The sequence below is a fragment of the Mesoplodon densirostris genome, chromosome 8, assembly GCF_025265405.1.
Source record: "Mesoplodon densirostris isolate mMesDen1 chromosome 8, mMesDen1 primary haplotype, whole genome shotgun sequence".
Taxonomy (NCBI): Eukaryota; Metazoa; Chordata; class Mammalia; order Artiodactyla; family Ziphiidae; genus Mesoplodon; species Mesoplodon densirostris.
Window position 1 is genome coordinate 31,653,869 of NC_082668.1, and position 27,966 is coordinate 31,681,834.

Below are 27,966 nucleotides of genomic sequence, written 5' to 3' on the forward strand. Positions count from 1 at the left end.
CACTGCAAAAAATTAGGGAAAAGAGAAAAAACCCAAAAAAACAAAGTAAGCAGAAAAATGGATATAATGAAGAACATAAATCACTGAAATTTGAAACAGAAAATTAATAGAGAAAATTAATAAAATAAAATAGCTGGTTCTTAGAAAAGATCAATAAAATTAACAAACCTCCAATGAGACTGACAAAGAAAAAAGAGAAAAGAAACAAATTACTAAAATCAGGAATGAAACAGAGGATGTTACTAGACTCCATAGTTCAGTAAGGGAATATACTACCAATAGAATAATAAAAGAATACCATAAACAACTCCATACACATAAATTTGACAACTTGGATGAAACAGACCAACTCCTAGAAAAGTAAAAATTATAAAAACTCACATAATATAATTTGAACAGCCTTATAATTATTAAGGACACTGAACTCCTCATTAAAAACCTCCCCCAAATCTCTAGGCCCAGATGGTTTTTCTGGAGAATTCTACCAAATGTTTAAAGAAGAATTAACATCATTTCTATACAATTTCTTCCAGAAAAAGAAAAGGAGGTAACACTTTCCTACCCATTCAATGAAGCCAGTATTATCCTGATACCAAACCCAAGGAGAGTACAAAAACACCCCAAAACTACAGACCAATATCCCTCATGAATATAGATGCAAAAATTCATACAGAAATTTTAGCAAATAAAATTCAGTAATATATGAAAAGAATTATATACCATGACAAAATGCATTTTACTCCAGGATGCAAGGTGGTCCTGTCTTTGAAAAGTAATAAATGTAATCCAACGTATTAACATGCTAGAGAAGAAAATCACAAGATCATATCAATTGAAACAGAAAAACATTAGGCAAAACTCAATACCCATTTATGATTTAAAAAAAACACTCAGAAAACTAAGAATTAAGGAGAACTTCCTCAACTTGATAAAGACATCTACAAAAAACCAAGCTAACATGATACTTAATGTTGAAAGACTGACTGCTTTCCCCCTAAGGTCAGGAACAAGTCAAGGAGTTCACTCTTGCAATTGCTGTTCAACACAGAACTGGAAGTTCTAGCCATTGTAATAAGACAGGATAAGGAAATAAAGTTAGAAACTTACAGATAGGAAAGAGAGAAATAAAACTTAATGTTCACACAAAAATCTATTGGTGACTATTCATAGCAGCTCTGTTACCAAGCTGGAAATAACTAAAATATCCCTCGATAGGTGAATGATTAAACTAATTGTGGTACGTCCATACCACAGACTACTACTCAGCAATAAAAGGAATGAACTACTGATAACCACAACAACTCAGATGGATCACAAGGGCATTATATTGTGTGAAAAAAGCCAATCTCAAAAGGTCACAAACTTCCCCATTTATGATATTGCATTTATGCAGTATTCTAGAAGTGACAGAATTATAGAGATGTGAAACAGATTAATGATTGCCAGGGGCTGGGGATGGTGGAAGGAAGAGGGTGTATAACTATAAAGGGGTAGCAGGAAGGATAGCTTTGTGTTGATGAATTAGTTCCACATCTTGATTGCAGAAGTAGTTAGATGTGTGATAAAATGGTATAGAACTACACACACATTGTACCAAAATCAAATTCTTGATTTTCATATTGTATTATAATTATGTAAGATGCAGCCACTGGAGAAAACTGGGTGAAGTGTACAAGAGATTTCTCTACACTATATTTCAACTTCCTGTGACTTTATAAAAAGTTCAAAATAAAGAGTTAAGAAGTAATTATATATATGTATAAACATGGCTATATATAATAACTATAAGTATATTGTTATGAAAGAAGCAAACAAAAATACATGAGGTCATGTTGGCAAGAACTGTTCATCCAAACTGAAAAAAAATTTACTAAATGGAGAAGTAAGAACATTTTGGAACTCTCCACCCAACTTTTTTTTTTTTTTTTTTTTTTTTTTTTTTTTTTTTTGCTGTACGCGGGCCTCTCACTGCTGTGGCCTCTCCCGTTGCGGAGCACAGGCTCCGGACACACAGGCCCCGCGGCCATGGCTCGCGGGCCCAGCCGCTCCGCAGCATGTGGGATCCTCCGGGATCGGGGCACGAACCCGTGTCCCCTGCATCGGCAGGCGGACTCCCAACCACTGCGCCACCAGGGAGGCCCCACCCAACTTTAATTCACTCCTAGAAGATTAATAGTACTCTTAATTGCAGAATGGTGTAAATACCCAGATAACAGCATATATAATACTAGCTTAAACTTTAATGGTGCTTATTAACTGCTGGATGCTGGTTTTTTTGTTTGTTTGTTTTCATGTATAAACTCAGTTAAATTCTTGTAACAACAGTCTTAGGTAGGTACTACGATTATGCTCATTTTATGGTTGAGGATACTAAGCCAGAAAGAAAATAAGAAGGAGTTGTATAAGGATATCCAGCCAGGCTTTGCTCTAAGGATGGGCATGGCTTGCGCCCAGTCCACCTACTGACCTTGACAGAGAAAATCCACTGTGTCTGCATTGAAGTGAATATCCCTCCTAGCCTTGTGCTCAGAGGAAAGCCAGAGGCTGAGTAATAGCCAAGTTTGAGGGAATCCAGAGTGCTACTCAGGCTTGATTGAAAGTCTGTGCAAAACAATGGCTCTTGAACTCTATTTCTGTCTGGGTTCATATCAATTCCCAGTCAGCTCTCCAGGAGGGAGAGTATTCTGCAGTGTATAAATATTAAAACATCTCTTTAAGATGTTGGACACTTATGAGTACTGACATTAAAACTATCTTTTACTGCCCTTTCTCATCCCACTGATTATTTACTGTTTGAAAGGATAAACACAGGAAAGCAATTGACCTAACAATGGCTTAGTCTTGATTACACATTGCATTAAATACAGAAATTATGAAGAGGGTACTTTGGAATCTGTCTCTAGCATCAGCAAAGATTGTGTAATGAAAAGGTATGTGGCTTCACCTAATAGAGTAATGCAAACCTCAGGTCACAAGAGGCCTGGAGTAAGTGTGGTAGATCAACACAAATCTAGCACCACTACAGAGAAGTAGGTCAAAGCCTAAGGCTTCTGATACTTCTTTGTACCTCTATAGCTTTGAGTAGGATGCTTTGCACCTAACAGACATCTAATATTTTTTAATGGAATGAATGAATGAATGAATGAGGGAGAGAGGGAGGGCAGGGTGTCTGGCAGGTGAGGAGCAACATGCATGCTCTTTGCACATTTAGTGGATTCCAACACTGTAAACTGCAATCTACAGTGATAAATGCATTTTGCATCATATCCCAGTATTCACTCACATACCCTGTATACTCTGTATACATATGCATATATGTATATACATTTTACATACATATATAACTTAAAGAAATTATGAAATAATTCTTACCCTTATTACAATCTATGCAATGATCTTTTCTATTCTTGTCAATCCGATTTTCTTAAAAAAAATGTTGGTTGACCCCACTAAATTGATTTCAAGGTTACAGCCTGCAGTTTGAAAATCCCTAGCATAGGTGGAAGCTCATACATGGATTTTGGACTCAGACCTGGGCTGGAATCCTGGCTCTGCCAACGTATTACCTATGTTACTATAGGTAAATTTCTTAATTTCTCCGAGCTGCTAGTTTCACACCTGTGAAATAGATACCTACTCTACAGAATTTCTGTTCCTTTCCAAAGCATAAATCTGAACAAGTTACCTCCATGTCAAGGGTTCCTTGTTGCTCTTGAGTCTAAATGCTTTATCTCAGATTATATGGCCTTTAACAATATGGCCTGTGTTCACCTTCATCTTTTCCCTCTAGCTGGCCCCAAATTACATACCATACTCTAGCTCTTCTGATATATGCAGTTCCCTAAGTGTACCATGTTTTCTCTTTGGGCCTTTGTCATGCTCTTCTGCCTGCCTGATTAATTTCTACTTGTTCTTTAGGTCACAATATAGATTCCAAGGAGTCTTCTTTGGCCACCCAGATCTGCATTCAGTGCCCTTCTCTTGTGCTCCTATAGCCTCTTTGGCTTACCCTTCTCATAGCATATCACCATTACTATTCCAATATATCAGCTGCATCCCCCTAGAGGGCAGAAGACTCTGTATTTGGTTCTGTTCTGTGTTATCTATGATGTCTAAAAAATTCTGTATATTCCCTCCTACCTCTCTTAGTAAACAGGATAAGTTAGATGAATATATCCTTAGGATCAGGACATTTGTTTGAAAAACAGTCAAGTCAATGCTTAGATGACAGCTTTAAGAAACCAGAGTAACTCTTTGGCAAGCACTCCTCAAATGTGCTCACTTACTACCAGTGACTGGGGATGGCGCAGGGGTGGAGGTCTTGGAAATGGATGGTCACTGAGTGCCAAAATCCTTGCCTAGCTCATGCATAATAAAGGAGAAGGTTGTCTACATTTGTCACCCCTGGAAGCTCTCAACTTAGGCAAACGTAAGTCTAGTAGAGTCCCAAGAGTAGGGCTCTCAGAAGATGGAAAAAAAACTAATGAGAACATCAAGTTTTAAAGAGAGGGGATGGAGGAAAGTAGAGTTAATGGTATATCAGTCACTATTAGCATTTATCTGGTCATAGAGTCTTTCACTAAGAGATTTCTCATTATTCTTTAAAAGTCACTTAAAAATTGATGGTAATATGTTTGAAGGAAAAAAATCTGATTGCTTTGTTCAACTGATGAATTTTAACTCTCTATGGATATGGCATTTATCACTGGGATTCCCAAACTGAACCAAGAGTACTTTGGCTCTGTCTGTAGAAACGAAAAAACACATCTCCAAGTCATCTACTGTATTCACTGTTCAAATCCCTCCACACAGCCTCACAAAGCTGTGAATCAGAAGTGAGAGCAAAAAAGCTGTTAAATGAGAGTAAAATTAACAGGAAAAATCACCAGAGAAAGAGACTGGGGACAAACACCAACAGAGGCATGAACCGTGAATGACAAAGCTGTGACTCACTGAAATATGAAACCTCTGAAATCAAGCAACTGTTTGGGAAAGAGACATCAACGATCCTGCATTGCCCCAGGAGCACAAGAGATGTTCACAGCTGGCCATGAAGCTTTCCTGTTAACACTTTTCCTATCCTTCATCATCCTTATTTTGAATTTCCCCAAACATACTTTTTCAGTATGTTTGCAGTTTTCCAGAAAACTAAGAATACATGTTCCCCACTTGCTTTACTTCAGTGATATTAGAAGTTATTCAGACTGAAATATTTGGGTCTTAGCTATAAAAGAGTGTCTACATAATAAGAATTGCCTCCCACAACAATATATTGAATAGCATCAATATATTGTAGCATCAATCTATAATTTTTGCATTATGAAATGGAATTAAAAAACAAAAGAAGAGATATCATTTAGAGGTAATCTGTGGTGGGTTCCATGGAGTGATTCCCTAAAAGCCATTAGAACTCTTTTCTCCCTTGTCTTTACCTACTGGAAAGATGAAACACTATTTCTCAGTACCGTCTTATAACTACAAGAGACTTATAGGTTTTGCCAGTGAGAAGTTGTTGGGGTCTCCTGGGAAATCTTTTCAAAGAGGTGAACTTGACTGGCACATTTCATTGGCCATTTGCACTTTTTTCCTACTTTCTTCTTGGAGAGTGGACACAACGTCTGGAGCTGCAATAGCCATCTGAGAATCATGAGGCAACATGAGAAAAAGGCCTAGCTGCTGGGGGAAAGTAGAGGAAAAGAAATGAAAAGAGGGTCAGGGCCACCTACTTTCCTTGAAGGTTGAGACAAGTATATCAGTTGGGTTTTCTATTGTTTACAGCCAAACAGGGTCTGACTGAACACACTGTTGCTATTGACAGCTCTTCTGAGGCCCCTAGAAATTTGGCTAGTCCATTCTGTGGACAACTGTTGAGCCCTATTCTGAACCAAATGGACATTCAAGTAACATGGTAGGAAGATAACATTAGTTCTGATGACAAGCTTAGGGACATCTAATTAGTTATGGTTTTTAACAAACAGCTTTCCACGATGTTCATGGATGAACCAAAAATGCACACTAGATAAACAGTAGACTGGATTAATAGCTAACTTAACATCTGAAGGAGTATCGATTGATGGAGGTCTCGAGTGATGAGTTGCAGGGATTGTACTTGACATTGACCAGTGATCTATCTTATCAATAACATATACGAGTCCACAATGATTAAATATGAGGATGGTATAAACCTAGGAAGGATAGCTAATATATTGGAGGACAAAAATCAATACTTTAAAATATCTTTATTGGCTATAACAATTGGCCAAACCTAACAAGCAAATATTTAACTTGGTGCAATGTGAGCCAATGATGACAGCTGATTAGTTGCCTTGTTAATTAGGCCACATTAACAAGTGTAAAAAATTAAGACCAAAGGATGTAAGAGTCCCATCGATTTCTGTGCTTTTCTGACCATATCTGAAACACAGCATCCAGTTCTGCATGGCATGCTCAACAGAGGGCAGTCATAAACTCAGTAGACTTGAGTGTACTCAGAATACGTCTACCAAGAAGGCTAAAGATGTGGATTATAACATAAGACATGACTAAGATAGCTAGGGGAGTTTATACTGAAGAAATGATTATACTTCTCAAGGTTATGTATTTGTTTTCTTCATCCTTGTAAAGCCAGCTCTGAGCACAGAGCCTGCCTCATGCTGGAGTTCAATCAATGTTTGTTAAAGAAGGTGGTCATAGCAGCCACTTCAAATATCTGAAGGGCTAATAATGAGGTTTAGATTCTGTGTCCAGGTAGGTTGATCCAGGATCTATGGTAAATGTTACTTGGAGCAAAAATTATTTATTGAGTGTAGACTGTTCTGGGAATTGTAGAGATAATGGTGAACCAAAGCAGGCAAGGTCCCTATCCCCATGGAGCCTGAACTTGAGGCCAATCATCTCCAAAATGAGCTGCGTGCACCCCGTTTGAGAGGAGGAAGAACACATTAGAACTATTACTTATGTTTAAAACAAAATCGCATTCTTTTATTAATTTCTATATTTGGTGTGTATTCTACAATGCATATATTAGTAAGGTAAATAAGTGAATATCACTTAGAATCAAATACACATATTTGGGGGAGTTAACACCCAAAAGCATTTTTACTGATGGGGTGTGTGGCTCCACACATCTGGCTAATTTCAGGTAATCCCATGGGGTAGCACAGAACCTCAGCTGCCTCAAGGGCCACACACACTTTCCATTGTCCCTACTTGGGACTACTGTATCCTCACCCAGACATAAGGCTGTAATGGTCATATACTGTGGGAGCCTTTAAATGCTGGCATTGTGGAGGGAGCCTAATGCACTGTAGACCCTAGGTAGTTGTCAGGCTTTGGGGACGGGACTTAGCCCATGCTCTGTTCAAATCCTGGGAGAAACAGTCTGGGGCAAATGCAGTCTTTTGAATCCGTCATGGTGGTAGGGATTATTTTAACCACCATCTTGTAAAGATGAATCCTTTATAAGCCAAGTGTTTCTCAGAAGGGCTGAGCATTCAGGGTCAACCCTTGAGAAGCAGGGAGGTAAGAGGCAGAAGCTGCCCCTATTCAGAAGCCACTGTGAACCACACAATATGACATGTTCCTTGGACACAGAGATATATGAACACATAGAGGTATACTTTATATAGATACCCCCAAAATGCAAAAGGTAAAATCGTACTTAAGCATCACAACATGTGAGGCTGTCAATATAACCTTCCATTTGCAGATGAGGAGGTGAGGATCCACTGCCTAGGCGGGGTTTAATTCCAAGACTAAGTCTCACAGTTCAACCCTCCGTGAGCCCTGCCCTACCTCTCAGGATGGGGTCCAGACTCCTCACGGAGGCCCACCAGGCTTTGTCATCGGCGTTTTGCCCAGCTCTCTGACCCTCATGTCTTATCTCTCGTTGTTACTCCTCTCACTCCGGTTTCTATTTTCTATTTTATTGCGTTTCCTCTAGTTCCTCTAACACAGCGTGCTTCCTCTCACCTCCTGGCTTTCGCCCACACTGTTCCCTGTGCCTCCAACCCAGCAACCCCAAACTCAGCAGTCACCCCATGCTTCCCTTACAGGAGCACTTTTCACACTGTGTTCTCACTGCCTGTTTACATTTGTAGCATCCAGTGGACAGTAAGCTCCATATGGAGAAGAAGGTCCCCATCTTCCTCCTTGTTTCCTGATGGACCCAGTACTGAACTCAGGTCCTGGCACTTAGTAGACACTAAATAAATAAGGTCTTGACTCCATGCTGTGCTATCTTGGGCAAGTTACCCAGTTTCTCTGGGCCTCAGTTTCTGCAATGATAATAAGAGAAGGCTATTCTGGATGGGCTCTGAATTCTCTTGTTAGATCTGAAATACTGTCATGTAAAGAATTTCAAGGTTGCAAGCCTTCCCATCTTACAACTACTCTTCTCTCTCTTTACCACCATGCTCGCTCAGTTCTCACTTCCTAATCAACTCTCTGATTGTAATTTTCCCTCTCCTCCTATCTGGCTATTGACATTGTTCTCTCTAAATTCATTAATAACCTCTTAGTGGTCATATCGCAAATCCTCTTTTTAGTCCTCATTCTAATGACCTCTCTGAAGCATTTGAAAATCCTACCTCTCTGGTCTCTGCTAAACACCTTTCTCCTAGGTTTTTTTTTTTTTTTTTTTTTTTGCGGTATGCGGGCCTCTCACTGCTGTGGCCTCTCCCGTTTGCGGAGCACAGGCTCCAGACGCGCAGGCTCAGCGGCCATGGCTCACAGGCGCAGCCGCTCCGCGGCATGTGGGATCCTCCCGGACTGGGGCACGAACCCGTGTCCCCTGCATCGGCAGGCGGACTCTCAACCACTTGCACCACCAGGGAAGCCTTTTCTCCTAGTTTTAAGCTAAGGTTTTGGGCCGTCTCTTATTTTCTCCTGTCTCCAGTGCCACTCTCTTATCCCAGACCCTTGCCATCCTTCACTACTCTAATCATCTCTTAATTTATCTCACCATCTAACCATCTTCCTTTTTGTCTGCCATCAAGCTGGCAGAGCTATTTTCCCCAAATACAGATCTATCAGCTCATTACCTAATTATGGCATTTTGGTGGCTCCCATTGTGCACAGGACCACCCACTGCACACACACTACTGCTCATCCTTCTGGAGCCCAGGGCAGACACCACTATTCAAGCATAACTTCAGAACCCTTCTTTCTTTCTGTTTTAATTAAGATTTAATTTTTTTTAGAGCAGTTTTAAGTTCACAGCAGAATTGAGGGGAAGGTACAGAGATTTCTCATATACCCTCTGCACCCACACATGCATAGCCTCCCTCCTTAATAACATGCCCTGCCAGGGTGGTACATTTGTTAAAACTGTGAACCTGCACTGACACATCATTATTACCCGAAGTCTGTAGTTTACATTGTCGTTCACTCTTGGTGTTGTACATTCTATGAGTTTAGACAAATGTATAATGACATGTATCTATCTTTATAATATCATACAGAGTATTTTCACTGCCCTAGGAATTCTTTGTATTTCACCCGTTCATCTCTCCCTTCATCCCCAACCTCTGGGAACCTGATCAGAACCCTTCTTAACACAGATTTGCAGACAGCTACTACCAATTCATAAGTGTGAGTACAGGATGGAACCTATTCATTCACAGTTTGGCTCCAATCTGCTTTCCAGCCTCACCTCCTCTCACTTTCCTTCCCATCCACTCTCCATGTTCTGGGTGCTTCTGAGCTTCCCTAATGTGCCATGCTCTTTCCGGCCACTTCACCCCTGTGCGTGCTAATTAGTCTGCAAGAAAAACAATTTTTCTACTGTATCTGGTCAGTTCTTATGAATCCTTCCAGAGCCAGTTCAAATATCATTTCCTTTTGGAGACCTTTTGTGAGCAGCAGAGTTAGAAAAGAAAAGCTTCTATTTCTTCTGTTTACATTAAATTGCAATTATCTATTTTTACATGTGTTGATTCCCTCCTCCCTAGAATATGACTTCCTCTGGAATGGGACCATATCATAGTCATCTTTGTATCATCCCTAGAGCTTACAACAGTAGCTAGAACACAGTAGGTGCCAAATGAACACTTACTGAGTGAGTGAAAGTCTGTACAGATGACTAAAAGAATGACAGGCCTCTAACTGTAAATAAGGTAGGGTTAGAGCTCAGAGCTCCTGCTTATGGGCACTGTTCGGGATGCTGCCACAGCAACTCGCTTAGTCTCACCTGGACCCAGGCATGTTGGAAAGTTCAGAACCTCACTGATAAAAAACAGTAATAATAATAATAATGATGATGATATGATGATGATAGCTAACATTATTGAATGCTTATTATATGCCAAGACAAAAACTGCTTAAGACTTAAAGAACAAGGAGCAGAATAATTTTTAAATATGATTAAAGATAAGAGCAGAATAAAGATAATTCTGAATATAAAGAGTTACACTTTGATCTGTTATCCAAAAATATGACAACTGTCTAAAACTCCACTGAAAGAACTTTAGATCATTTTATTTATTTATTTATTTATTTATTTATTTATTTATTTGCGGTACGCGGGCCTCTCACTGTTGTGGCCTCTCCCATTGCAGAGCACAGGCTCCGGATGTGCAGGCTCAGCGGCCATGGCTCACGGGCCTAGCTGCTCCGCGGCATGTGGGATCTTCCCGGACTGGGGCACGAACCCGTGTCCCCTGCATCAGCAGGCGGACTCTCAACCACTGCGCCACCAGGGAAGCCCTAGATCATTTATTAATACAAAGAGCTCAGAGCCAAAGGAAAGAATATTGCTTATACATGTCTGGGCTGGGCAGTAAATAACATTTTTTTTCCTGATATCATTCTATAGTGGCTACAGTTACAATTATCCTAAGAAATTTCTGTCCAGGTCAAATCTATGTGGGTGAAAATTAGCTTCAGGATAGAATCTTCTAGTGTTCCAAAGAACAGTCATAATGTTTGGCAAAAAAAAAAAAAAAAAAAAAAAGCCTTAGGTGACAGAAAATTGAGGAGTGATAGCATTGACTGTTGTATGCTCCACTTAGAGACTTTCAATGCACATTAGCCATTGGGAATAAGAAGAAAGAAGTAAGAAAACCTACCTGTTCAGTGTGGCTTAACACAGAATTCTCCACATGCATTTGAGTAGTGGGCATTTTTAAACAGAATGCTTATTATTTATTTTCATGGAATTAGAATCGGAAATGTTGGCTTTGAAGGTTCCTAGAGACAGTTCTGCACTGGGATTCTAGCAGAGGGCACTTGCCAAGGGGTTTACTATGAAGACCTATCTGATTTAGAGAAGGGAAGATTGGCTGTCATCTGGGCCAGAAGCGACTCATGCCTGGTATCATTATTTACGTGATAAAAATTCAACCCTTTATAAAGGCTTGGGAGAAAAAGGCCAGCTTTTAATCAGTCCTCTGAATTAACAGTTTTGTTGTGGCTGTCTCACAAAGTCACAGGAATTTATATTTTCATTTTATCCCAAAGAAAAACTTGACCATCTTTCTTTAATACTATCAACCTGGAGGCTTGACAGTAAGGATTAAAAATTGCTCCTTCCTTCCCACTTGGTTATTGGAAAGGCTCTGAAAGGTAATCAGTCTTGTGAAGCTGCACTTCACAGTCTGCATAAAAACGCCATGATTTTCCTTCCTCTCCCCAACCTAATTGAAAGGGCATAATATCACCCAGCTGGGGAAGTGTAAACGGTAAACATATACGATATATCGCGCCATCACACAAAAGCTGGTTACTAATAGGGACTGGGTGGTTGTCAGGACCAAAGGGAATCTGGAAAACAAGTATTTTTTTCATCTGGAATGAGAGCTCTTTGTGCCTGCCACCCTTCCCCCCTCACCTCCTCCCTCCAGACTTCAAGTTACAGCAGATTAAACCAAGGTCAGTCAACTCATTCCTTCTGTGTGTAATTCCAAGGGTCACCTAACAATATATATTGACTAACAGTCTCTTATACCAGCCTTTCAAGGGATAAGGCATTTTGCTTTTGGCAGGAGGTGGGGTTGGAATCATCTTGTTCCCTACCTACTTCAATTGCACTGACAGATGGTCCTATTATCTCTTTCCTCAGCTGTGAAGCCTAAAGATCCTTGGCCTTGTCACCTCTTATCTTTCTCTACTTCATCAAACTCTTATTGCCAAGATTATCTCCTTTCTACCTCTGATCACCCATGAATATCTATGCAGGATCACATATGCCTCCAGTAGAAAATCCCAACCTCTGCAAAGTCTTCTGGAATTCTGAGGCTATCTATAATTACACCCACTTAGAAGTCACCACTCTCTTCTCTGACTCTTCACCTCCAAGTGTCATGCCATCTTCTTGAATAAGTCTTATCTACTAGGGCTCTTAGGAGAAAGGACAATATTCCTTCAAAGTTTTATCACTAGTTCTCTGTTACAATATTCCTTCAAAAATTGCTCCCTGTTGCCTCATGAACTCAACTACTACTATCCATCCATGCCACCTTAGAACTGTCAATTGTTTTATTTTTGCTGGCTGATATCTTACGGGTAGGTCAAAGCATAGCACTTGTCAAGGGTACTATGTCATTTCAGTTTTAATAGACTGAAGGATATATTTTTATCTGCTTCAGCTGTAGAGATGATTTGAAACTTACTGAATTAAAACTACATTCATCTTTCAATAAGTTACATTACCTGTCAACTGGCACTGGTGGATGGTATGGCTTGTTGACCTTGGCATAGAGACCCTCTAAGTGGTCTCTCTCTGGAGACAGTGGACGGCCATCCCGAGGGTACCCCAGTGGTCCAGCCCGAGGGGGAGATGGAGACCTATAGACATTTGCTGATGCACATGGCTCCCGGAAGTGGTTTACTCTGGCATAGTTGGGGTCCATTTCATCATCGTCCATATCATGCAGTGATCCAATTGCACCAGCAGCATAATCAATAAGACCTCTTGCTTGCTTTTCCCTTAGCTCCTGATGTTTTGCCCCAATCCTGAAAAATGCAGAACAAGATGTATGTGAGTTTATCTGCTGACACAATGAGAGACTCTCCTGAATCTATGTTAATTCCTCCTAGTCAGTCACTTAACTGTCACTTTCCTGGATACTCAAGATCACACCATGCAGAAATGCCAATAGCAGATTCCACAGGATTAATTTTATATCTCTGACCTTTATTTGTTACAGGGTCTTTACTTTTATAGCAGTGCTATAGGTATTTTAATATCCTGCCCACTGACGACTGGGCTGATTGCAGAGTCAGAGGCTGATCTTCAGTAACATTTCCTCTCTATAAATGGGCTGTGCTCATGGGAACAGGCCATCTTTGGTGTAATATTAAAGAAGTCTGACTTGGGACAGGGATGCATGTTAAAGAGCCCATCAGAATCTTATACTTTGTGATTTTATCATTTGGTGACTTTGAGTTCTAGTGTATTCTTCTAAAGAAAAGAGCTTGCAAAAATTGATTTAAATATGAAAAAGAAATACAGAGGCTTTCTGGTCACTAAAAGCAGTGGGATCAGAGATAATTTATGAGAGACTCTATGTTTTTTGGTTACACAAATGGGGATCATTGTGTTTCATTATACAGGGGCTAGGGACAGAGTAAAATAGTGAAGAAATTAATAGGCTCCTGACAGAGACGAATTGGCGCATATAAGTGAATTAAACACCATTACTGGCAGAACTCCACAGCTCTAAAGCCTTTAGTGATATTACAAAATGCTACGGCTAATCAGCGTACTTACTGTGTAGACTGGGAATGGGAGCAGAAAAAAATACTTTGGTGGATTCCAAATCCAACTGAATTTTGAGAATTTTTCATTTAGTCTGGAAAGTGTTAGGCCAGATCTCCTAAATTCCCAGTTACATGTTAAAATGGAAAGGTCACTGTGGCATCTTATTGGACAATGGTGATTCGATGGTGTCAGGAGGTGTCCTCCACTAACGAGGAGAGAATGTAACCTCACATCACCGGGAAAACAAGGTACATTGTGTACAGGAGGAGAAAAATAAGATGATGCTGGCTCAGGTGGTGAAAGAAAGACTCAAGAAAGGATGGGGATAAATCTGAAGAACTAGGCTCAGAGAATATGAAAGGACCGTGGGCTAGAAGTGAAAGATCTATATATGCCTGGAAATGTATATTGAAGGCCTGGATGAGTGAAAAAACAGAAACTGAATTCTCTCAGTATCTTTTCCTCTTCAAATAAAAACAGCTATTTTTGCACATGGTAGCTAGTTTTATTTTACAGAACATCAAACTCTTTGTAAAAATCTTTAAAAGCCATGGTTTTTCAAGGTCTTTTCCCTTTTGACTTTTTTTTCCCCTTTGAGTAGAGAGGAGGAAGGAAAAATAAAAAGATGATGAAGAAGGTATAGGACCAAAAAAAACAGTATCTTCAAGTCACAATGGATGAAAATAAATGCCAGGATACATTACTGCGTATCTCTTTTGACTAGGTCAAATCATGTACCCTACATATAAGTAATGAGAAGAATTTATATTTTGTGCAAAGGGGAGCTTGAATCTCCAAGGGATTTTGAATGAAGATGAAAGGAAGATTACACAGTAGGGTACCTGTTAAGAGGCCCTGCCTGTCCTCTTTCAATGCATATTAGTTCCAGATTCATGGATGTTTGTTTTGAATAATTTTTGATGAAAAAGATAACCTGCTCCATTCTGCAACAAAACAATCTTTCCAGGGACAGTGCAGACTGGATTATTGGAGGATGCTTGCTGCACTGTGATGATATGGATGGATTTCCATTGCAAATAGAGCACAGGACATCAATAAAGTTAGGGGTGGGATTTTGTGTGGTTACTACTCCTCCTAAGTGGAATGCCTTCTAGAGAAATCACTCAGCAGAAAGATGAACATCTCATGGCTGCCACACGGGGCTACACTTGTGCATTAATGAAAGAGGAAAGCACCAAGCTTGACTTTTAAAAATCACAGAAACAGAACACTGGAATCTGTGTTCCTTATTTCATCATTTCTCTTTTTTAGAGGTTTTCTCATTAATTAAGCTTGCTGAGTATGTAAAGATTCTCAGATGAAAAGTTACTCCATATATGCAAAGCAATATTTTACCTTGTATTTTTCCTTTCTAAAACAAAACCAAATTTCTCCTCTCTGCACCACTGAGTGTTTCAGTAACTAATTTCATATTAATCACTCAGTAGGTGAAATAGTAATTTCTGTGAACCATCATTATTATGCCATATATCAGGATCTCTCCGTGTGGGGGAGGACAAGGCAATCTCTGAAAAGGGGTGTATGGAAGCAGAGAAGACTCTCTCAAGAGAGAAATGTCAAGGAAATAGATTTTTTTTTGGTTGTTCTGACCTCCCTCTGTTCCAATTCAGTGTGAGAATTCTAATTGTTTATATAGTCATTTCCAGGTGGATGTCTCCTTACCACTGGGAACTCAACCTGTTAAAATATCTATTTTTCAAAATAGCCCTGGATAATATCCCCTTTTGATTGGATGGTACTACCAGCTTCCTCATTCTCTCCAGCACACTTGCTTTTGAATTGTTTAAATCTCCTCCCTCTCTCTTCCCCTACAAAAACACTGTTATTTCTTTTTTCCATTATACCTCTTGGATACCCTCTTTTATTTCCATTTCTTTAGCCACAGTTTAGTGTTCAGGCTTTATATTGCCTAGATCTGCACTGCCCAATATGGTGGCCATTAACCATATGATGCTATATAAATTTGAATTGGAATTAATTACAATTTAAAAAGATTTAAAATTCAGTTTCTCAGTTTCACAAACCACATTTCAAGTACTCAACAGCTACATGAGCTAGGGACTACTAAATTGGACAGTGCAAATATAGACTAATTCCGTCACTGTAGCAGGTTCTATTAGACTGTGCTGGCTAGATTATTCTAAGATTTTTTGTGCATGTCACCATATCCCACTTTAATCTATACCTTAAAAGGTGATTAGAATAATCTTCCTCAAAAGAGCATTTATAACATATCTCTGTCAGATCAAGGATCTCTAACAGAAGATTGTGATAAATGATAGAGTAAGAGTATGGTTATTCTACTTTGTTCCCTGAACTCTAAATGAATGAACAATGGAGAAATTGGGAAGAAAATTCCATCTACAATATAATTAGAATACAGCCATAATCTTAAAACATGCAATGAAATTCAAACTCAATCCAAAAGGGATAGTATATCAAGAGTTGATATACACCTTTGTCTCTAGCAGGGTAGGCATTTTACTGAAAGTAAGAGAAAGAGTTCAGAGGACTATAGACAACAAACTTTTACTTAGAATAAGAGAGTTTGAAGACAGGGGTAGGACATTGGGATTGTAGGGTAAATCTTTGTGAGGTTCCAACCTCAGAAGGGAGGAGAGGCAGGGCTAGAAGAGACAGATTTCCACTGAGAAAGAAATTTCCTTCTACCCTGAAGAAACTTCATGGAGGTAAATGGGGAGAAGAGAAAAGAAGCATGAACCTGCTTTGTAGCTGATAGGGCAGGATGCGCAGAGCAGAGATAAACATGAACCCAGCAAAATAAAACCTTAAGTCATTTAAGAGGCTTCACTAAGCAGGCTGATCTCTTGTTAGGGTGATGTGCTCTCCCAAAATGGAAGGCCATAGAAAACAAGCCCTTAGGGCAGTGCACCCAGCAGACCAGGCAAGAAGATATATTGAGAGAACACATGGAATTCAAGTGGTTGGTGACCTTAGATCACTATGCCCTGTCATCTAACACTATATTTTAGTACAGATTTCTAAAAAAAAAAAAAAATTAAACACCATAGAACATGGAATTAACTTAATGGGTGATAACAAGCGTTAAGAAAATTAAATATAATAAAAGAGAAAATATTAGGGGTTATTGCATGTAGTAAGCATTAAGTATTGTGTCAAGAGAAAAATCAAGTTATCTAAAAATCCAGGCAAATTCAGCCTGGCCTCAAACATAAATAAAGATAAAAGAAAAACGTTTTCAAACATTTACAAACTCAAGAGAATATAACACTTGTTGACCCATCTTGCAAAACTACTAAATAATGAATAGCAGCCAACCAAGAATTGAATCCAAATGAAGAATTCAGTCCAGCAAAGCTGGGGAATGACAGGTGTGGAGGTGAGCAAAACATTCATTTAAATATAAAATGACGGCTAAACATTTGTAGGAAGAATAATTACAGAAAAATGTAAATATTATAAACTCTGACAATATAAAAATATCACTATGGGCTTCCCTGGTGGCACAGTGGTTGAGAGTCCGCCTGCCGATGCAGGGGACACGGGTTCGTGCCCCGGTCCGGGAGGATCCCGCATGCCGTGGAGCGGCTGGGCCCGTGAGCCATGGCCGCTGAGCCTGCGCGTCCGGAGCCTGTGCTCCGCAACGGGAGAGGCCACAACAGTGAGAGGCCCGCGTACAGCAAAAAAAAAAAAAAAAAAAATCACTATGAAAATCAGAAGCTAACAAGGAGGTGATTTAGGAGAAAGCGTTCCTCACCTTTTAAAGCAGGCATCCGTAGTTACTGCTTAAAGTTGATAAATCAGGAAACGGGTCATAGTATATGAAATACAATTACAAAAAACCCAGTAAAACAACAAATTATCAGCAGAAGAGCAATACACAAAACAAAACTGCAACCAGAGAGTAAAAAACAGAAAACAGAGGAAGCAGTAAATAAGAGAGTAACAAAATATGATAAGATTTATCTATTATGACAATAAATGAAAATGGAATAAATTTCTTTATTATAACTAAATGATCCTAGATATGATCAAAAAGAAAAACATACTAATGTTATCATAATGTTATCAAATAAGATACAGCCTATATGTGCATTATAGGGGAAATTAAATATAGTGCAATTTAAAAATAGGGTCATGTTATTCCTATATTAAAAAGAAATAAGATATACATATGGGTCTAGATATTAGTGAATATTTGTATGTATATGTACATATCTTTGTATATGCATAGGAAATGTCTGAAAGGATACACAAAAAATTCATAAAAATGGTTGCCTCTGGAGAGTGGAATTGAAGGTACACTGTTTGCATTTTTATATCATATATATTTAGGATACTTAAAAAAAATTTAAATATAAAAAGTCCCTTACAACTACTTACTAACTGTTGTAGTGAATCAAAATTGAAACAGAAGAAAACAAAACAAAACAAAACACTAAACAGGTACCAGTGGGCATCCTTTGTCTTCCAAACCTGATTTCTTATGACTCCATTATCAACTCAGTTATGATAACAATTTTCTTCAAATTACTATTCATTAAATATTTATTTGGTCCCTTCCAAATCAACTGCTTTGGCCTAGAGTACCCATTCTCCACCAATCAACTATGGAGATGAGGCTAAACTCATTCATTTACAGCTCCTCATAGACCTCAATAATTCTCCTCCTCCTCTCCTACTTATGTATCCAGTAAATTCTCTATTAATCTGCAATTGTTATATGCTACTTTGTAAATAAACAAAACAAAATAAAAATCTTTTATTGATGCATTTCTGGATATTCTGCTTCTATAACTAGCCTACAAGCTCCTTGAGTGTCATGTTTTTCTTTCTGCTAATTTTGGCTAATTGATTTATTCACTCATAGTTACTGATATTGTATTGTATACCAGAAAGAAAAAAGGAACAATTATCAGTCCCTGGCTCATTATCAAGGAGATATAAACAAGTAATAACAATTCACTGGGAAAACAAAGATACTGCATGTACGAAGGGTAAGAGTCAACTCAGCTTAAGCGTTTTGAGGAAGAATCATGAAGGCAGTGCCACATGAACTGGGCTTTGAAGGAACTTATTCCAGGAGCAGGGAAGAGATATGGAAGTGGTGTGAGGCACTCAGTCAGAGAGAGGGACACACGCAAATGGGCACAGATATGAATGATTTATTTAACACCAGGGTGTAAGTCTGATGTGGTGGGACACCCTGGTTCAAGTTATCCACCTACAGCTCCGCCACCAAAGTAACACATTTAGTAAAAGTTATTGGCAAACTTCTATTAGGTTTGTGTAAGTTTGCCTAATATTAAAAATTTTTGGTGAGGAAAATCCTATTACCACTTTTTTGTTTGTTTAACCATTTATTATAAAATGAAAGAAAGATACAGAAATTCATACAAAACAAATCTATGGATTAAAGAACTGGTATAAAGCAAACATATTTGTAACTATTAGTGAGGTCAAAAGCTCGACTTTTGTGGGATACCCCAGAAGGTCTCCATGTGTTCCCTCTTCATCACAAGTGAGTCTATATTGTATACATATCTCCTTTCCTCCACATTAAGAATCCTGGTTCTCAAGATACAGAAAATGCTGGAACTACATATCACATGATTACAACATGCTTTATATTACACATATAATAGTTTCAAAATAACAATACCAATAGCACCACTGGTATGATTATTAAAAAGAGTTAAACTTCTCTTTGTATAAGCTCTTCCCCTCATCCCTCCATTTTTGTAGTTGTACTATATTTACATTGTTGAAGCATATAGCTGCTACATACTAAACTTCTACTCAACTCTCATTGAATCTTGGTTCTATAAGTAACTCATAAGGACTACAATCCTAATGTCAATAAACATTCAGTCATTTCTAGACTCCTCAGGAAGAACTTATGGGATAGTGTTGCTTAAGTTGACAACAGTATACCCTTTATATTTGAAAGCCAGTTTTCCTGGATATAAAATTATTGGCTCGCCTTTTTCCCTTAATTATTTAAGACGTGTGACTCCATCCTCCGCTATTTTCTATGACAAAGTGTTGCTGATGAAAAGTTGGATGACCGTCTAATTTTATTGTCATAAATTACTTATAAATAACTTGCTCTTTTTGCTTATCTGGTCAAATTATTTTATTTGCTTTTCTTTAAAGTCTAATAATATTACTAGAAAAGTCATTTTGGTTTGATAACTCTTTCAGTATGTACTTTTACAAATACTTTTAAACTTTATATCAGGGAAGTTTCTTGAATTATAGCTTTTATTATTAATGTTGTGTGATACAAGTTGGATATAAAAAATCAATTGTGTTTTTATATACTAATAGTGAGCAATCAGACAAGAAAACAATACCATTTAAAATAGGATTAAAGACTATTACAAACTTAAGGATAAATTTAAGAAAAGACACTGAAAACAATAAAATACTGATGAGAGAAATTAAAGAGGATCTAAATCAGTGGAGAGTTATATCTTGTTTGTGAATCAGAAAACTCAATGACAACTCATTCAAATTGTTCTACAGGCTGAATGTCATCCCAACCAAACTCCTAGCAGCTTTATTTTCCATAGTTATGTGATTTTAAAATTTATTTGGAAAGTTAAAGGGCCAAGAATAACCAAAGCACTTAGGAAAATAAGAATAAAGTTGGAAGACTTACACTATTAACTTCAAGACTTACTATAAAGCTTCTGTAATTAAGCCAAAGGTTAGACATATAAATGAATGGAACAGAAAACAGAGTCCAGTAACAGACTCATATGTATTCAGTGAAGTGATTTACAACAAAGGTGCCAAAAAATTCTATTAAGAAAGGACAATTTCTTCGACAAGTGTTACTGAAAAAACTAGATATCCATAAGGGAAATAAGAATCTTGTGCCTTACATTACACCATAACAAAAATCAATTCAAGATGCAAGATAGGCCTGAACATGAAGGCTATCACAATAAAACTATTAGAATAAAATAAAAGAGAATATCTTCTCAGCTTTGGGGAAGGCCAAGAGAATACACAGAAAGTATGAGCCATAAAAGTAAAAACTGGTAAATTCGACTTCATTAAAATCAAAACCATCTCATTAAAGCAAATCAAGAAAATGACAGGCAAATGAGAGAAAATATTTGCAGCACACATATCTAACAAAGGATTTGTATCAAGTATATTGAAAAAAATAATTGCAACTCAATAATAAAAAGAAAAATGACCCAATTAGAACTGGGCAAAAGGCTTCTACAGATACATTACAAAATACGATCTAGAAATGCTCAATAAGCAAATGAAAAAGTGCTCAGCATTATAAGTCATCTGAGAAATGCAAATTAAAACCACAAAGAGGGCTTCCCTGGTGGCGCAATGGTTGAGAGTCCGCCTGCCAATGCAGGGGACATAGGTTCATGCCCCGGTCCAGGAATATCCCACATGCTGCGGAGTGGCTATGCCCGTGAGCCATGGCTGCTGAGCCTGCGTGGCTGGAGACTGTGCTCTGCAATGGGAGAGGCCACAACAGTGAGAGGTCCGCGAACCCAAGAAAAAAAAACAACACAAAGAGACACCCCTACTAAAATGAAAAAGAATGACAGCATCAAATGTTGGGAAGGATGTGGAGAATCTAGAAGTTTCATATAAAGCTGGTGGATATATAACACAATATAATCCCTTTGGGAAAAGATGTGGGATTTTGTCATAAAACTAGACATACACTGAGCTATGACCCAATAATTTACCTCTCAGTTACTAATACAAGAGAAATGACAACATATTCCACAAAAATCCTTGAAGAATGCCCAGTAGTAGCTTTATTCATCAAAGCAAAAAATGGAAATAACTCAGATATTCATCAGTAGGAGAATGTATAACCAAACAATGGTATATTCATATAACAGAATATAAATCAGCAATAACAAAAAATAAACTAGGTAGTGAAATACTCAAGAACAGGGGTGAATCTCAAAATTATCACGCTTAGTGAAAGAAACTGGGCACAAAGGAAGAACTTACTATATGATTCCAATTATAAGAAATGCTATACCAGGCAAAAAAATCCTATGATGACCAGGAACCAAGATGGCAGAGTAGGGGCTTCCATGGTGGCGCAGTGGTTGAGAGTCCGCCTGCCGATGCAGGGGACACGGGTTCGTGCCCCGATCCTGGAAGATCCCACATGCCGCGGAGTGGCTGGGCCTGCGAGCCATGGCCGCGGAGCCTGTGTGTCCGGAGCCTGTGCTCCGCAACGGGAGAGGCCACAGCAGTGAGAGGCCCGCGTACAGCAAAAAAAAAAAAAAAAAAAAAAAAGATGGCAGAGTAGAAGGACGTGCTCTCACTCCCTCTTGTGAGAACACCAGAATCACAACTAGCTGCTGGACAATCATCGACAGGAAGACACTGGAACTCACCAAAAAATATACCCCACATCCAAAGACAAAGGAGAAGCCACAAAGAAATGGTAGGAGGAGTGCAATCACAGTAAAATCAAATCCCATAACTGGTGGGTGGGTGACTAACAGACTGGCAAACACTTATACCACAGAAGTCCAACCACTGGAGTGAAGGTTCTAAGCCCCACGTCAGGCTTCCCAACCTGGCAACGGGAGGAGGAATTCCTAGAGAATCAGACTTTGAAGCCTAGTGGGAATTGATTACAGGATTTAGAGAGGACTGGGGGAAATAGAGACTCCATTCTTGGAGGGCAAACACAAAGTAGCGTGTGCACTGGGACCCAGAGGAAGAAGCAGGGTAGACTGAACCAGACCTACCTACTAGTTTTAGAGGGTCTCCTGCAGAGGTGGGGGGTGGCTCTGTTTCACTGTGGGGACAAGGACACTGGCAGCAGAAGTTCTGGGAAGTACTCCTTGGCATGAGCCCTCCAAGAGACTGTTGTTAGCGCCACCAAAGAGCCCAGGTAGGCTCCAGTGTTGGGTTGCCTCAGGCCAAACAACCAATAGGGAGGGAATTAAAGTTTTACTGAGCTCTGCCCACCAGAGCAACAGTCAGCTCTACCCACCACCAGTCCTCGCATCAAGCCTCTTAGATAGCCTCATCCACCAGAGGGCAGACAGCAGAAGCAAGAAGAACTCAATCCTGCAGCCTGTGGAACAAAAACCACATTCATAGAAAGATAGACAAGACGAAAAGGCAGAGGGCTATATACCAGATGAAAGAACAAGATAAAACCCCAGAAAAGCAACTAAATGAAGTGGAGATAGGCAACATTCCAGAAAAAGAATTCAGAATAATGATAGTGAAGATGATCCAGGACCTCGGAAAAAAGAGTGGAGGCAAAGATCGAGAAGATGCAAGAAATGTTTAACAAAGACCTAGAAGAATTAAAGAACAAACATACAGAGATGAACAATACAATAACTGAAATGAAAACTACACTAGAAGGAATCAATAGCAGAATAACTGAGGCAGAAGAACGGATAAGTGACCTGGAAGACAGAATGGTGGAATTCACTACTGTGGAACAGACTAAAGAAAAAGGAATGAAAAGAAATGAAGACAGCCTAAAAGACCTCTGGAACAACAATAAACGCAACAACATTCGCATTATAGGGGTCCCAGAAGGAAAAGAGAGAGAGAAAGGACCCAAGAAAATATTTGAAGAGATTATAGTCGAAAACTTCCCTAACATGGGAAAGGAAATAGCCACCCAAGTCCAGGAAGTGCAGAGAGTCCCATATAGGATAAACTCAAGGAGTAACACGCCGAGACACATAGTAATCAAATTGGCAAAAATTAAAGACAAAGAAAAATTACTGAAAGCAGCAAGGGAAAAATGACAAATAACATACAAGGAAACTCCCATAAGGTTAACAGCTGATTTCTCAGCAGAAACTCTACAAGCCAGAAGGGAGTGGCATGATGTACTAAAAGTGATGAAAAGGAAGAACCTATAACCAAGATTACTCTACCCAGCAAGGATCTCATTCACATTCAATGGAGAAATCAAAAGCTTTACAGACAAGCAAAAGCTAAGAAAATTCAGCACCACAAATCGAGCTCTACAAGAAATGCTAAAGGAACTTCTCTAAGTGGGAAACACAAGAGAAGAAAAGAACCTACAAAAACAAACCCAAAACAATTAAGAAAATGGTAATAGGAACATACATATCGATAATTACCTTAAACGTGAATGGATTAAATGCTCCAACCAAAAGACACAGGCTTGCTGAATGGATACAAAAACAAGACCCATATATATGCTGTCTTCAAGAGACCCACATGAGACCTAGGGACACATACAGTGAGGGGATGGAAAAAGATATTCCATGCAAATGGAAATCAAAAGAAAGCTGGAGTAGCAATACTCATATCAGATAAAATACACTTTAAAATAAAGAATGTTATAAGAGACAAGGAAGGACAATATGTAATGATCAAGGGATCAATCCAAGACGAAGATATAACAATTATAAATATATATGCACCCAACATAGGAGCACCACAATACATAAGGCAACTACTAACAGCTATAAAAGAGGAAATTGACAGTAACACAATAATAGTGGGGGATTATAACACCTCATTTACACCAATGGACAGATCATCCAAAATGAAAATAAATAAGGAAACAGAAGCTTTAAATGACACAATAGACCAGATGGATTTAATTGATATTTATAGGACATTCCATCCAAAAACAGCAGATTACACTTTCTTCTCAAGTGTGCATGGAACATTCTCCAGGATAGATCACATCTTGGGTCACAAATCAAGCCTCAGTAAATTTAAGAAAATTGAAATCATATCAAGCATCTTTTCTGACCACAATGCTATGAGATTAGAAATGAATTACAGGGGAAAAAAAACGTAAAAAACACAAACACATGGTGGCTAAACAATACATTACTAAATAACCAAGAGATCACTGAAGAAATCAAAGAGGAAATTAAAAAATACCTAGAGACAAATGACAATGAAAAAATGATGATCCAAAACCTATGGGATGAAGCAAAAGCAGTTCTAAGAGGGAAGTTTATAGCTATACAAGCCTACCTCAAGAAACAAGAAACATCTCAAATAAATAATCTAACCTTACACCTAAAGGAACTAGAGAAAGAAGAACAAACAAAACCCAGAGTTAGCAGAAGGAAAGAAATCATAAAGATCAGAGCAGAAATAAATGAAATAGAAACAAAGAAAACAATAGCAAAGATCAATAAAACTAAAAGCTGGTTCTTGGAGAAGATAAACAAAATTGATAAACCATTAGCCAGACTCATCAAGAAAAAGAAGCAGAGGACTCAAATCAATAAAATAAGAAATGAAAAAGGAGAAGTTACAACAGACAAGGCAGAAATACAAAGCATCCTAAGAGACTACTACAAGCAACTCTATGCCAATAAAATAGACAACCTGGAAGAAATGGACAAATTCTTAGAAAGGTATAACCTTCCAAGACTGAACCAGGAAGAAATAGAAAATATGAACAGACAAATCACAAGTAATGAAATTGAAACTGTGATTAAAAATCTTCCAACAAACAAAAGTCCAGGATCAGATGGCTTCACAGGTGAATTCTATCAAACATTTAGAGAAAATCTAACACCCATCCTTCTCAAACTCTTCCAAAAATTGCAGAGGAAGGAACACTCCCAAACTCATTCTATGAGGCCACCATCACCCTGATAACAAAACCAGACAAAGATACTACAAAAAAAGAAAATTACAGACGAATATCATTGATGAATATGGATGCAAAATACTCAACAAAATACCAGCAAACAGAATCCAACAACACATTAAAAGGATCATACATCATGATCAAGTGGGATTTATCCTAGAGATGCAAGGATTCTTCGATATGCGCAAATCAATCAATGTGATACACTATATTAACAAATCGAAGAATAAAACCATATGATCATTGCAATGATGCAGAAAAAGCTTTTGACAAAATTCAACACCCATTTATGATAAAAACTCTTCAGAAGGGGGCATAGAGGGAACCTACCTCAACATAATAAAGTCCATATATGACAAACCCACAGCAAACATCATTCTCAATGGTGAAAAACTGAAAGCATTTCCTCTAAGATCAGGAAGGAGACAAGGATGTCCACTCTCACCACTATTATTCAACATAGTTTTGGAAGTCCTAGCCACGGCAATCAGAGAATAAAAACAAATAAAAGGAATCCAAATTGGAAAAGAAGAAGTAAAACTGTCACTGTTTGCAGATGACATGATACTATACATAGAAAATCCTAAAAATGCCACCAGAAAACTACTAGAGCTAATCAATGAATTTGGTAAAGTTGCAGGATATGAAATTAATGCACAGAAATCTCTTGTATTCCTATATACTAATGATGAAAAATCTGAAAGAGAAATTAAGGAAACACTCCCATTTACCATTGCAACAAAAAGAATAAAATACCTTGGAATAAACCTACCTAGGGAGACAAAAGACCTGTATGCAGAAAACTATAAGACACTGATGAAAGAAATTAAAGGTGATACCAACAGATGGAGAGATACACCATGTTTTTGGATTTGAAGAATCAATATTGTGAAAATGACTCTACTACCCAAAGCAATCTACAGATTCAATGCAATCCCTATCAAATTACCAATGGCATTTTTTACGGAACTAGAACAAAAAATCTTAAAATTTGTATGGAGACACAAAAGACCCCGAATAGCCAAAGCAGTCTTGAGAGAAAAAAACGGAGCTGGAGGAATCAGACTCCCTGACTTCAGACTATACTACAAAGCTACAGGAATCAAGACAATATGGTACTGGCACAAAAACAGAAACATCGATCAATGGAACAAGACAGAAAACCCAGAGATAAACCCACGCACCTATGGTCAACTAATCTATGAAAAAGGAGGCAAAGATATACAATGGAGAAAAGACAGTCTCTTCAATAAGTGGTGCTGGGAAATCTGGACAGCTACATGTAGAAGAATGAAATTAGAACACTCCCTAACACCATACACAAAAAGAAACTCAAAATGGATTCGAGACCTAAGTGTAAGACCAGACACTATAAAACTCTTAGAGGGAAACTTAGGAAGAACACTCTTTGACATAAATCACAGCAAGATCTTTTTTGATACATCTCCTAGAGTAATGGACATGAAAACAAAAATTAACAAATGGGACCTGATGAAACTTTGAAGCTTTTGCACAACAAAGGAAACCATAAAGAAGACGAAAAGACAACCCTCAGAATTGGAGCAAATATTTGCAAACGAATCAATGGACAAAGGATTAATCTCCAAAATATCTAAACAGCTCATGCAGCTCAATATTAAAGAAACAAACAACCCAATCCAAAAATGGGCAGAAGACCTAAATATACATTTCTCCAAAGAAGACATACAGATGGCCAAGGAACACATGAAAAGCTGCTCGACATCACTAATTATTAGAGAAATGCAAATCAAAAGTACAATGAGGGGCTTCCCTGGTGGTGCAGTGGTTGAGAGTCCACCTGCCGATGCAGGGGATACGGGTTTGTGCCCCGGTCCGGGAAGATCCCACGTGCCGCGGAGCGGCTGGGCCCGTGAGCCATGGCTGCTGAGCCTGTGCGTCCGGAGCCTGTGCTCCGCAATGGGAGAAGGCACAACAGTGAGAGGCCCACGTACCGCAAAAAAAAAAAAAAAAAAAAGTACAATGAGGTATCACCTCACACCAGTTAGAATAGGCATCATCAGAAAATCTACAAACAACAAATGCTGGAAAGGGTGCAGAGAAAAGGTAACCCTCTTGCACTGTTGGTGGGAATGTAAACTGATACAGCCACTATAGAGAACAGTATGGAGGTTCCTTAAAAACTAAAAATAGAATTACCATATGACCCAGTAATCCCAATACTGGGCATATACCCAGAGAAAACCATAATTCAAAAGGACAGATGCACCCCCAATGTTCATTGCAGCACTATTTACAACAGCCAAGTCATGGAAGCAACCTAAATGCCCACTGATAGACGAATGGATAAAGAAGATGTGGCACATATATACAATGGAATATTACTCAGCCATAAAAAGAAATGAAATTGAGTTATTTGTAGTGAGGTGGATGGACCTAGAGTCTGTCATACAGAGTGAAGTAAGTCAGAAAGAGAAAGACAAATACCGTATGCTAACACATATATATGGAATCTAAGAAAAAAAATGTCATGAAGAACCTAGGGGTGTGATGGGAATAAAGACACAGACCTACTAGAGAATGGACTTGAGGATATGGGGAGGGGGAAGGGTAAGCTGTGACAAAGTGAGAGAGTGGCATGGACATATATACACTA

At 38.6% G+C, this 27,966-nt stretch overlaps 1 protein-coding gene across 2 annotated transcripts in view; it reads right to left on the reverse strand.

Annotated features, from left to right (window-relative positions):
• The window catches only part of PARD3B (par-3 family cell polarity regulator beta), a 1,067,283-nt gene that overhangs the window by 184,939 nt on the left and 854,378 nt on the right, over positions 1-27,966 (reverse strand). For both annotated transcript variants that reach the window (XM_060106399.1, XM_060106400.1), the window contains exon 20: positions 12,649-12,951. In XM_060106399.1, coding sequence (XP_059962382.1) covers positions 12,649-12,951 — 303 coding nt within the window. The remainder of the gene's footprint in view (positions 1-12,648; positions 12,952-27,966) is intronic.